This window comes from Branchiostoma floridae, chromosome 15, assembly GCF_000003815.2.
Source record: "Branchiostoma floridae strain S238N-H82 chromosome 15, Bfl_VNyyK, whole genome shotgun sequence".
Lineage (NCBI taxonomy): Eukaryota > Metazoa > Chordata > Leptocardii > Amphioxiformes > Branchiostomatidae > Branchiostoma > Branchiostoma floridae.
Genome location: NC_049993.1, coordinates 3709329 through 3723084, shown reverse-complemented (window position 1 = coordinate 3723084; position 13756 = coordinate 3709329). Strand labels below are relative to the sequence as shown.

The following is a 13756-nucleotide window of genomic DNA, read 5'->3' as shown; positions in this document are numbered from 1 at the left end:
AATTCTAAAAATTCCACGCATGCATTCCCTAGGGAATTCTTTTTTGCCTACATTTTGCGGGACCGGTCTTTACATAAAGAAGAGAGGAACTCTAATCTTGGGGCATGGAATAGCCACAAGGTTAGAGTTTGTTTGTGCACACTATTAAACTCTATATTACAGCTTTTTAAAGATATTTCATATTAACTTTCTGCATGTTAATTTAGACCAAAATGTCACAACTGCTTGTTGTTGTTTTAGATAGGCTTTCGTATAATGAGTAATGTTACGCCTGGCCCTGTAATGGACACTGGTTCATATAGATGCCGTTTTGAAAACTGTTTTTGATATGTCAAGTATAAAAGATGCAGAGATGAGATTTTCCTTACATTGGGCACGGTACGGTGGACATTTAACTCAGACTGACCGTGACTACATGATGCTGGCCTTACTTTTACTTAGCCTTACTGTGTGATGGAAGTGATGTTTTGTATGGGTGTTTTCATTTATTTGGTGTGTTTTGTATCATGTGCGTTACCTGAATATTGCTATTTCATTGATTTCTCTTTTTTTTTGCTTTCATGATGATGTCACATTTGATATTTGTTGGGATATATCGGTACTCCAATTCATCCGCAACTGGGATTCTTGCTGGCCAGTGAATCCTTCTGTAGACCTGCGGGGTACCTGTGGACACAAATAGACAAAAACACATAAATAAATAAATGCCATTAATCTGCTTGTTACAATACCTTTTATGCAGGTATGCTCTTCTTGCAGGTCACATGCAAAGCAAAGTGTGTGAGCCAATTATGTTTACAGACTTCATCGATGTTTTAAATGTTGATGGTCATATGTTTGTTAATTGATTATGATAAATTACAATGACTAGCAATGACATATGAACTATATGTTACCTAGCTCAACAAAATCACAAATACATCGTCCGATTGGGCTTTATATTTCCAGCTTTACGAGACAAGGGGGCCCCAACCCGCCCCACTTTGTCCTGACGTTAAACCCTATCTGCTACTCAAATGTCAAGGCCATACTTTGTTCGCGGGACAAGAGATACATTGAAGATTTTTTTTCACTAATCAAACAAATGTTCTTCTTTTCTGCATAAAGTGTTCATAAAATTTCACTTTGTACACCTACCAAAACCGGATAACATGAAAATCCATTATTTCCGTCTTGAGCAAATCCTCTTCGGACAATACATGTATTATTTACAAAAACGACGCTGTAATTCCAGAATTAGCTTCTAGGGGACCTAAACTTATGTCATTTTCATTTCTTCCAAAGCACAAGATCTGATGACCACCCACAGTTGTGACCATAGAATATTCAGACATAAGACATCAGAACCGGGAGTTTCGCTGCCGAACCAAAAGAAGCCGCTAGGAGGCTTATGAAATTTCATTATTTCCAGTTTTCATCACACCTGGTCATAACAGCGCGCCAAGTACAAAACCAATCCATCCTGTCGTTCTTGAGTTATTTGTACACAGACAAGTAAACACTACTGAATAGGTTGAAAAGGTCGGTCGAACACGATTAAAAGTAGCTGAAACTTTAAATAAACAGATATACTGAAGTTATCTAGCAAAAAATCGACCAAAGAGCAACTAAAAAAATTCAATATCTAAGTGATAATCAATACTTCAGTAATGTTGAGCCAGTAGCAAAATTACAACTGGGTCACTCGCTCGGATGACGGCATACAATTTATAAAACTAGTTGATACAATGGATCACGCTCCAAAGAACATTTACAACGTAAGTAAAAAGAACATTATTTTATTTTAGTCGTAGCATTAGCGAACGGTCCCTCACACACAAGGGGCACAAGCGGTACTAATCAAGAGATGAGGCAGGCGCGGCCAAGCCGGTATGGTCATTCTGAGCAAAGCGTTTTGTTTAATAGCGACCACGAAAACAAAAAAGACCAATTAGAGTAAGCCATTTTGCGTAAAAACGTCCATCTGTTCGACTGGGGTTGGATCATTACGGTGAGATGGAGTAAGACAATTCAGTTCAAATTCCCCTTCCGGAATTCCCCTGGTCGCCCCCATGCCTGGCTCACAGCGGCTGTGGAAAACGTGTTTTCGATCCCGTGTTTATTCTTCGCCAGGAATCGGGACAGGGACGGTACGCGACATGAACGGTATAACCATCGTATTTCTGACACAAAGAAAATTCAAGATGTTCTTTACTGATAGATATATGAACTTGAATAGGCATTTTGGTGCCATACTGACACGCAGGGCAGTTTATATTGACGTCTGAGCTAAAATTCGCTGAACACTTTCCAAAAACTTAGGGCGATTCCAGCCTGCTGACGAACAACTTGAAATAAAAACAGAGTCTGTGACCATCTATACTTTGCTCGAGCATACAATTTGCAAAACTTAAGTTAAAACTGTGGACCACGTAGAGAAAACGTTTTACCGGTGGAAACAAATTAGCCACACAAGACTGCCATACCACAACTCAAGACGGAAAACAAATAGATATGTATGAAAAAATTCACAGTCGAAGATATACGCATCAAGCAAGAAAATAGAATCCTCAAAGTCCCAAAATAACCAGAGCTTGCAAGAAGTGATTCATTTCTAATACAGACTTACTTTACCTTACCTAGTCCCATCCTCATTTGTGATATTGCAACTATAGCACGTTTATCGTCACCGATAACACACCATTAAAAATATCTTTCGAGCTACGAATTCACTTTACCTTAAAGCAGATGAGCGGACACGGGGGTTGTTTACGGGGTAACGGTTGATTTCAATTAGCTACCCCGCTGACCCTGGGCGGCGATAAGTCGAAGGGACGGAGAAGAAGACAGGGTACCAGAAACAGGCCCATGATTGAATGATGCTTAGCAGACTGGGTCGGTACTAGTCTACCCTTGGAGAACAGTGTTTGAAATGACGGATTTCTTCACAAATTACAAAAAAATTACAAAAAAAATGTAAATTACATACATTTAGAAGTCACAACTTTGCTTAAATATCAGTCAGTCTCCAGTCCGATCTCAAAAATATCCACACAGGATAGATATTTTGAGATTGGACTGGGATCTGATATTCAGGTCATAACATACCTTGAGACATGTCAGCTCGTCGGTTGGTCGGACGGTGGACCAGCAATTATCTTGGGGTGCCGGGCAGTCATTCCCGTAACCCGTCGACCGAGAAATAGCACTCCGGGAAGTTGTCGAGACCAACAAGACAAGAACTCCCCGCTAAATCACCATGCCCCCCGAGTGGTCATCTATGTAGGCGGGAATAACTGCCTGATACCCCGAAAAAAATTTCTTGCCAACGAGCTAGCCGGTTCCCAGGGCAGTGAGTTCATCTTGCCGCGCCTCTGTGTGCCTTGGCCTGGGCTGCTCCAGAAGCGCTCTGCCAGCCCGCTCCGGTGTCACCGACTCGACCCGCTGACGACTTGATCTGTACTGAAAAACAGATAGCTGAACACGAAATGACTGCTTTCAGGTTCACCGTCTGATTGGCCACAAGCCCGCAGCTGACCTATCGCTGACCAATCACTTATGAGAATCGCCTTTGCTATTTTCAATACTAGAGGATTGATGAACTGAGTGGTCACATGTCGCCCAGATGTCGCCCAGATGTCGCCCAACTGTTGGGCTGATTCAGCATCCTGGAGGATCTGTTTGTTGTTTGACCTCATGTAACCAACTCGGTTTGACCTAGATATGTCATCAGTGATACACACCTTCCTTGGAAATCCCACGGGCCCCACCCCACCTATGATACATCATACAGCCAATATCATCGAAGCAAACAAACATTTTGCATTCGGGCTATGTCTCACGAACTTGAAGCTTGCACCCACATAAGTCACACATTGCAGGTGTTTATGTTGAAACGTAAAAATCTTCCCGGCAAGGTGTCAACCCAACCCGAGCGGCCTTTCTTGTGGGTTATGGTATGGTCAGTAGCTGGTGAATAGAGAGCTGTGATGAAGGTACCATTTCTTAGAAGGGAACAGGCCCAACTCCTCTTAGGCAAATTATTGTACCAAGAGCCAGCGTAATCTTAGTTTTATAGGTGTATATAAGCGGCAATTTTTGGTGACTCCGTGACTCTGCGAGGGTGCCCCTGAGTTTTACTTTCGGGTTCACAACGGTGATCTCAAGTTCTTTCACTATTAGCGAAAATCATTAGTGCCACTCAGTGTGGGAAAGTAGCGAAGTATTTTTGTCACATGTGCTCTATGTCCGACATCTTTGCATTTTGGGACACATCTTTGGGAACAGCTGTACTAGATATCACATCAAGAGACGTACACTGTACCTGAGACACATTAATACCTGTACCTAGCCCGTCGAGGCATGAATGTACAATAAAGGTCTTTCATTCATTCATTCATTAATACTGTCGAAGTTGGGTGACTTCGATGGGTTTTCGTGCAAAAATAATTACACGCCTCGTCACTGCTGGTCTGGTTGCTAGGCTTTTTCCATGACCCACACAGATCAACTCCTCGGCTCTAGAGCCAACAACGCATTGTCCCTAAGGAAATTCCACAACAGAAACACCCCATCCGTTACCCTGATATAATATTGAGATCGGTGTCGTCAGGCTAGGCAAAAGGCGTCTCAACAATATTTCTACCTCTTGAAACTGAGCCCATATTTTTATCAGGGAAGTTCGTTCTGATTACATAAATATAGCTAGAATATGTTTATGTGATACTCTGCTACATTGTATTCTTTGCCCCGAGTCAACACGGGGTAGAAGCCTCACCAGCTAATATCAACAAACAACTGTGACTGATGAACCTATTCAACAACAAACAGCCGACCTTTCAAAACAGGCATGCTTACTGTGACCTCAAAACAAAAAAGGAAAACTGGAGAATGTATAAGGAATTATCAGGATATGATCAATTATGTGCCAGCAACAGGTATGACAGACTCTAAATGCAGAACTAAAGCCTTGTAAAGTGCCCTGTTGTATGTACATTTACGTTGTAAGTTGATCACTATCATCAATAGATATTTCTTGATAATATTAACGTTACATGAAAAAAAGCAGAATCTAAAAAGAAACTCTCCCATTGATTCGATTTTTTAAAGATTTGTAATATATCTAACGAAACAAGGAAGTGAAATATACAAATACAAATGTAGAAACAAAAACATTTACCTCCAGGTTCTGTAGGTTTATATCCAGTTGCGTTCTTGGCCATTTACTAATTCCTCATGTACAAACGTCCGTTCCTAGATCCTGGAAAATCATCGTCCTTCTCCAAGTTCGTTCGTTAGTTTTCCAAGTTCAAACCCACTTGTGCCCCATGGCGGGTTTGCCCTCGGGGAGAGTAGAAACCCCCAGGGCGGGCCTGGTGCTTACACAGAAATTTGGCCACTACCATCGGTTAACTATTACTTATTCGCACAGAGTCGATTTATTAGCTCCCCTCTCTTCTCTCATCTATCTGTTCTGACCTGTCCTACCATCACTCCTGTTTATGTAACCGACGGGGACAGACTATCAAAACCACATGCCCATTGATCATGTCATTCTCTGAGCGAGCCGCCTCTGTCGACCGTCTCAAGAGGGCACAAGGCACTGTCTTCCTCAGACGTCTATAGAGTGCTGGTCAGCAGGCAAATGCCCCTGCGTCATGAATTTCGGAGGTTTCCATATGGAGCCAAGATGTGACAGAACCCTAACTTGAAATAAGATACAGTGTAAATCCAGATCAAAATTGTTGTTTGTTTGTTTGTTTATTCTTTATTTAACTAGGGTAAAGCATGTCGCACTAATCATGACAAAGCAGAGGTTACAGTCGGGGGAGGGGTGACATTTATATGTTAGTAGAATGGTGTAGTGAGCCGTATTTTTTTTTATTGAACAAACACATGAAGGCAAAATAACAGCCAAGTAGCGGCCCACTCAAGTTAAGACAACTTATTTCGGTGCCGCTATTTAAAAGAAAATACGAAAAACATATGATTGACAAGATGCAGTAAATCTGTGCAAATGGTATACTAGTGTATTGACTGATGGAAGCGCAAGTCCTGGTACCCCCCCCCCCCCGGAAATAGAGGTCACGAAAAAAAAACATGGTTATAAATGGCCAGTTTGCACAATGAAGTTCTGAGTTGAAGACATAATCAAACAGTTTGTGGAATAGTTGCAAAGGGAAGTACCAAAAAGTAGTAAATATTTGAGTTTACCATCAGAGAGAGAGAAAATATCTAAAAGATGTCCTACGATCCTAGAAAGTTTTATTTTCTAGTTTTAAAAGCCGTATTTTGTTCAGCTCAGACCCAAGTGGTCTAAGCTTCGAAAGCTTCGATCCTGTCACCGGTGTTGTGCCCTTGGAAAAGGCACATTACACGACTCTCCGTCACTCAGGTGAAAATGAGAACTTAGCTTCGGCTCGGACTCGGATTGGACGTTAAATGGAGGTCCCGTGTTTGAGGACAGCCACACCCTGAGCGTGTAAAAGAAACCACACACTTATCGAAAAGAGTAGACCGGGTCTTACCCCGTGTGAGCGGATCAGTTAAGTCTGTTACGGGCTATGCAGCCTGCCCTTTCCAGTACAAACCTGGTGTGTTACACATGCGACAGTTACCGGATGTGCAATACAAACAAACAAACAAAGTAGTAGACACGATTTCTTCTTCTCTTCGGTCGCGGTTGTAGGCAGGCGTAATGAATCCTGGACAATACCCCCCTCCCCCGGCTCTTGGGGAGAATGTAATTGTGTGTTGGGCCTCCTATCGGCTTTTTTGGAACTGCAGGGATGGGTTTTGCTCTAGAATTCAAGCATAATAACTCAACAACGAGTTATTGGGTCGTCATATTTTTTATAGATATATAGATATATTAAATGACGATTTACATGGTTAGATACAAATCGATATCTAATTTGCATAATTGATAACTAAACTTAACAAATCCGCTACACTTCATACCGGGACTCATAAACATGTGATATATGTGAAATATCGCTATAAAAACGGTTAGGATATTAGTTGTGGAACTACAAGCACTGTTGTGTCCTTCCATGATCATGACCGGCTCGGGTTTGACATTGTTTTACTTTCATTGTTCCATACGTGTGTGAGGCAGTGTTGTGATAGAATATTTTATTCTGTACATATTTACATGGATTCACGACAACACTTTTATTCCTTTTACGTACAACAGCTCTTGACTAGTCCTTGCGCCAGGCCCTCTACCCCCTGGTCTGTCTCTCCTGACTTACTTGCCTTACTTCTAATCTGAAATCTGCAGGCCGGTTAAATCCTTCCAGATGACTCCGTCACATGGTCCTAAAAGGAGCCGTGGTTTCTTGCCCGGTCTGTGTTGTGTCTCCTTTGCGTTTGATGTAAAGAACGATTTCATACCGTCTTTGCCTAACAGTACAGCCAAGTTCTATCCGTTGTTACCTCCATAGAAAATGGAGGCAGTGTTGTTTCGGTGTGGCTGTGTGTGTGCCTGTGTTTCCAGATATTTGTGTTCCCAGGTTTTGTGGTCAACGTAACTCCCTGGTATGTGACCTTGGTATTGCAGAAGAATTTTCGCTTTTTGTATCTTTGTCCTGGATGTGAGGTCTTGATATTTTGGTGGCAAATAGCTTTTGATGTGAGGAAGAAGTTGTGTAGCCCCCCACCCCCATCCCCTCCCTAGCAGCTTCTTCTGCGGGGGCATTGTTCTTAAGCATTTTAAGGGGTGTAACGACTACAGTTCTGCTTTAAACGTCCTTAAATATCTATATTATCAAGCAGAAATAATGTTCGATCACTGGATCCTTTGTTCTTGTATACAGTTTATCCACATAGATAATATTCACACAAACAGAGCTATATGACACAGATATTACCAAGATAATGACAAGTCACCAGGACATTAATCCTTCAGAACAATCTTACATTAGGACATTGCGTTGTGTTAACTACAAAACAGAGTTACTTCAGACAAATGTCACCGGGCACTAACAGTGGACTGCCCTTCCTTGCACGAACTGTGGCCTCATATAGAAATAAAAACGAAAACTTTGGGGGAACATATGAGGATTTATGTGCCAGCATCAGATATGACAGACTCTGATGAACTCATAGAACTAAAGCTTTGTAAAGTGCCCTGTTGTATGTACATTTACTTTGCAAGTTGATCACTATCATCAATAGATATTTCTTGATAGTATTAACGTAATACATGAAAAAAAAACACGAAAAGAATCTAAAAAAAATCTCCCATTGATTCAACATTTCAAAGATTTGTAGAACATCTAACGATACAAAGATGTGAGCTATACAAATAGATAGAAACAAAAACATTACTTTTCCAGGTTCTGTAGGTTATCCAGTTGCGTTCTTGGGCCATTTACTAATTCCTCCTGTACAAACGCCCATTCCGTAGATCCTGGAAAAATCATCGTCTTTCCCCATGCGTTCGTTCTCCAAGTTCAAACCAACTTCCATGTACGGGACCCATGGCGGGTTTGGCAGCAGGACACAGAGCTGATACATGGCTTCTCTTTACCGATCTTGCTGGCGGGCACATTATTCCGGGAACACCCAGACTGGTTTGTTTGTATTGCTTAAATTGCAGTAAACCGCCTCATGGCGTAACACATCAGGTTTATACTTCATTCAAACCGGGAGGAACCCTTCTCTTTTCGATAAACGTGATGGGTTCTTTATCGGAGCTTTGTGTGTAGTGGTTCATGGTGGGGTTTATTCCACGGTGTTTAATTATGTTTTCCAACAGGAAATACATTGTTGCTGTATTCTTCTTGTTTTTTTTTTAAATCTCTTCAGGTTCTTCTGTCATGTTTGAACACCTCTATCACTTGATATAAGTCGAAAACAAACGAACGGAAGTTAATGATTTTGGCACGTGGGTAGTTTGATCAGAGACGAGTACGACGAATTACTATTATTACTCTAAGTCGCACATAACTTGCATGATTAATGAGGAAACGAGTACATGCTACGGATGTAATACTAGGAGTGAAGGTAGCAATAGGAAAGGTGCATATAACGCACAATGTTAATATGTGACGCATTTTCACAATTGATACAGATACTTGTTATTTCCTTGAATGGTACATGTACATGGTCGGAACGCGAAAACCCGTTTTAATGTAAAAACCACCACCACCGTCATTACCTTCCCACCAATGTGTTGTCGACGCGGTGTTCATATGGTGTTAGTTATGGCCTCATACCGGACTTTTGTTGTCTAATTTAAAATAACGCTTCATTATGCAACTTTTATTAAAAAAACAGTTCTGCTGGAGATGTTTTAGTTTCTATTGCAAGAGCACTTATCCAGTAATCAATACAAAAAATGTCCCCAAAATCCGACCGACCATAACTGTACGTAAATACTATCCACAAAGAGGGGTTTTCCTCTCGTGAACCGCTGACCGCATTACTCAGGATAAACAAACGTACACGTCCGGGATTCCCACTCGGAGTAATACAGGAACGAGACCTTATGTCTCACCCAACGACTTCGTGGAAACAGGTTGTCCCCCGTTCTTATCTACTGGACCTACTACCTGTTCCCGCTTATCGCTGATCAGTTAGATGTTATCTCTGCTATCTGTACTGCTGTCACACTGTTCCTACTGCCATCAATCGTACGGGGTGACTGTTAGCGGCTGGTGCGTTACCACGATGGTGTTTTTTTTTTTTTAAGAGTACAGTGAAACTCGTATTTGCTGTCTTGGTTATTAGCATGCAAGACCCACTCAAAGAAAGTCAAGGGTCCAAAATTATAGCTCTACCCATCACTGATGACCATACTCAGAAAGCGACACTATCAGCGAGAGGCGAGGACTAGGGGTATGGGAATGGGCCATGGATGGGAAGGTCCCGATCTGATCGGTCAGGGGCCCACCTAGACCCACGTGTAGGTTCAGGGAGAGAAAGCAATAGTACCACAATTTGCATGCACAATAATTGAACTACATACTGTAAATGCAGAAATGTTTGCGGAGCTTGAGACGGGAGGGAAGTTTTGTCTCCCCGCAAGCTGACAGGATATGTTGCATGCCCATACGTTTTGAAAAAAAAGTCGTGACACACCACAGGCTACGAGTATAAGTATAAGGTATGAGTGCACCGGGGCTTGAGACGGGACGGAATTGTGCCCCCAACAAGAGGAGAGTATTAGAAGAGGATATAACGTTATGATCTAAAACTAGAATTTCAATGTTTTAGCTCAGAGTGGCCCACGCACGCGACCGTACGTAATCGGGTCGGCGTTCAGGACGTGTATCGGAAGGTCTCGGAAATTACTAGGGGTGGGTACCGGTACAGAAAATTCAGGCCCAGGTCCGGTTCAGGTTCAAAGGATCATGTCCAGGTCCGGACCTGAACCTGGTAGGTCACCACCCCCATCCCCCAGCAGCTTGCTCTACGGGGGCGTTGTTCCCTTAACTATTTTAAGGATGATAGCGAAACAGAATAACGACGACTTTCCATCATATTTAGTATGCAGGTAGTTTAGTTAAATGTGTACGTAATAGCATGGTGATTAAGCAAATTATAACTTGATTTCAATAATTAATGACGAGAATCTGTAATTGGCTATTTATACAGTGTATGCGATTCAACTGTGGCGGTGTGTTCACATGCAGCTATTGTACTAGGTAAGACTTTGGTACTTTGATCCCGCGGCTACTGCTGGTGGAGTGCTTGTTGTAGTGAGACAGACGAAAAGCCTCGGCCGTGATGCGTTTGATATGAGACGTCTTTGACAAATTCCAAACTGCATCCCTCTCTGTATCTATCCATACTAATTCAAAGCGTTGATGTTGCTAGACTCCTTCACCGGCCTCTCTGGGGGCCTACGCTACCTTGTCCAAGGCTGTGTTACAGTGTGTAAATTGACCTCACCTTACATCACGCATGACGTCAATATAACATAGTACAGACACTTTTTTATCAGAGTTAAAAGACAGTGATGATTACTTGCACTTTACGTCATGATTTCTAAAGATGACGAGCAAATTTAGACTACAGCACTTTTGAACACAGTTATATGGTAACCAGTCCAGCTACTTACTTCGGTTAAGACTTCTCAATACCTACTTTAACGAAAAAGTCCAAACCGTACCGCCGTTACCTTCTTACTAATTCTCACGTCGCCAGTGTTTTTTTTAAAAACCACACTTTTTCTTTTTGCTGCATTTTCGCGAAAATGTTGCCTTTCTTGTTGCTTCTTTTCCTGCGATTTTTGCTTTTTTTTCCCTTCGCCCACATCCTGCATTTTTTTCAAAAATGTTGCCTTTCTAGTTTTGCTTTCGTCATTCGTCATGTATTACATTATTGCTAAAAATCAAATTACTACATTGCTATTGGCTTACAACAAATAATCCTACCAAGTTTAAACTTCTCGTATTCTGTCATCTCCTTTTGAGTTATGTCTCAATATTTAGACTGAGGTACAGGTTCTGCCGATTTCTGGTAAGCTCCAAGATCAAGGTCATTATGAACAAAAGTATGGTCATGCGGAAGATGTTGGAACTGCAGATACTGCACGCAAAACTGTATCACTACATCCTTTAACCCCTTATCAATCACCATAACATTGAACGTTATCATGCCTGTGTACTGACTACATGCGTTCTTCACGTGGGTTATGATGTGAGCCTTACATAAACCCTCGTCCTTACAGTGTATGTCTATGTGATACACCCTGCCACGGGGTGTCATGTAACTCCCGCCGAAACTAAGACTCCTGGCGGCCGGTTCGGTCGAGTCGACAAGGATGTAGCAACCTGCTTTTACAAACTTATTCATGTTGGACTCAGAAAGGTTGTGCGGATCCCAGTCAACAAACACCAGGCCCTTGGACAGAACGTCAGCGGAGAAGGAGGGTGGTAGCAGGCGGTGGATGTCGCCAGTAGGCCGGTAGGGGGCGAGGTTCGGGAGGGAGATTTGGAGAGCACTCAGTCGGTCCCTCGCGGTAGTTGCGTCCCAGCAGCGAAATTGCATGGTGTTCTGTAGAGACAAAGTAGAAATTGCGAGCGTTAATGATGATGATGGTGTGTGCTTTCAGATTTATCATTTCTTTCCCACAGTCAGATTTCGTACCTGGGGTCCGGCAGGGCTGTTTGCTAATACGAATAAATAAAGTTTATGCCAACAAATATGCACAAAGCAGCATTGGTCTCTTTGTGGAAATTTCATGGGTCTCTCTCTCTCTCTCTCTCCCCCCCCTCTCTCTCTCTCTCGCACACACACACACACACACACACAAACACACACACAGACACACACAAACATATACAACATACACGCATAACACACACGCACACACAGGTACACACATATACACACACATATACATATGCACACATTACACACACACACACACACATACACATATATACACACATATATACATACGTACACATCACACACACAAACAAATTACGCCTACACAGGCAAACACACACACCTACACACATACATGACATGACACACAGAAATAAACACACGCTATAAGATTTTATTACCTCCATTTTAAACCTCAGCCCATTTCACCATACTTACAATCACAGACCCAGCGTTCAGCCTTCTCCGTGCATTGCCAGTACCATGTACATGTAGAGTTCCCATGTCGGGGCGCTCGATGTCTGTCACCGCATGTAGTAAGTTGGGGAGCCGCCCTAACTTTTCAATAATCTTCACCTGTCATTTAGAAGAAGACACATACTGTCATCCGAAAATAGTTTCAACAGGTTGGTAGATCTCGCCGCAAAAGCGCCACCTACATCGCTACATGATATAGCGGCGAGAAGCAGAACTCCAGTTAGAAGCTCTGAGAAAGATGTCTGACAGACAACGAAATTCCAGTAGGTCAGAAAAACTGGTTGTGTAAAAGAAAACTCTTACTCCAAAATACAGTCATACTGTCATGTCTTCTGGGACTGCCCCCAGTTGATCTCTTTTTGGGATGATGTTCAATTTTTGTTCATGAAAAAAAGACAACATTTAAACCTTTTAACTCTTTAAATGTAATTTTTGGAAACTTAAATCGGGGGCCCCTGTTATTGGTAATCTCATAATCCTGTTAGCTAAGATGTTTATCTACAAAAGCAGACAGTCCGGACACTTAAGTTCCAAGTCCTTTATTAAGTACGTCCACTTCTTTCAAGAAGTAGAGTATTTGATTGCAACAAAAGGGGGAAATCTAGAGAAGCACAGAGGCATGATTTACTCATTATCAATATTTGAGTTTATTTCTGTTTTGAGTTATGATTTGGGACAAGTTGATTTGACTTTGTTTTGTTGTGTTGTGTTGGTACTAATGAATAGATAATGATTTAAAAAAAAAATGATAAAACTCACCACAGCACGTGGCGTCGTTGCTGCCATGAACATTTTTGACACACCCTTGCCTTGCCATTTCTTCGCAGCGCGCATGGTTTTAAGACAGATTACTTGCCCACCGTCTTGCAAGAACAGCACATGAAGGAATACCTAAGGAAGGAAAACAAAAGGTAAAGGGAATTTAAAACCCTTATCAGACTGTTTTTTTTTAATCCTTGGACTTGGGTTTCGAAACTAGTCATTGATCATCGTATGACCGCTTAAGGTGCACTCTCGCCGCACTTGCGTCAAACTTGCGGCACTGTGGGGTTCATTTCCTGCGTCACTGTTTTGTTATTTTCTCCAATTTTCTTTTATGATTTAGATATTGCGTACTACGTAAAAGTATGACTTAGAAGACGACAGAATACACAAAAAGAAAAAAAAAAATCGTTCT

At 41.9% G+C, this 13756-nt stretch overlaps 1 protein-coding gene and 1 long non-coding RNA gene across 2 annotated transcripts in view; both read right to left on the bottom strand.

The window, feature by feature from the left end:
- Window positions 1–545: 545 nt before the first annotated feature.
- Window positions 546–6053, bottom strand: LOC118432360. The gene is made up of 2 exons (XR_004833070.1): window positions 3088–6053; window positions 546–666 (listed from the first exon to the last, which is right to left on the bottom strand). It is a non-coding gene; the product is annotated as an uncharacterized LOC118432360 (long non-coding RNA).
- Window positions 6054–11409: 5356 nt separating this feature from the next.
- LOC118432203 (probable N-acetyltransferase 16) overlaps window positions 11410–13756 on the bottom strand; it is a 3758-nt gene continuing 1411 nt past the window's right edge. Inside the window, exons 2-4 of the mRNA XM_035843732.1 lie at window positions 13339–13470; window positions 12541–12678; window positions 11410–11985 (exon numbers count right to left, since the gene is read on the bottom strand). Coding sequence (XP_035699625.1) covers window positions 11410–11985; window positions 12541–12678; window positions 13339–13470 — 846 coding nt within the window. The remainder of the gene's footprint in view (window positions 11986–12540; window positions 12679–13338; window positions 13471–13756) is intronic.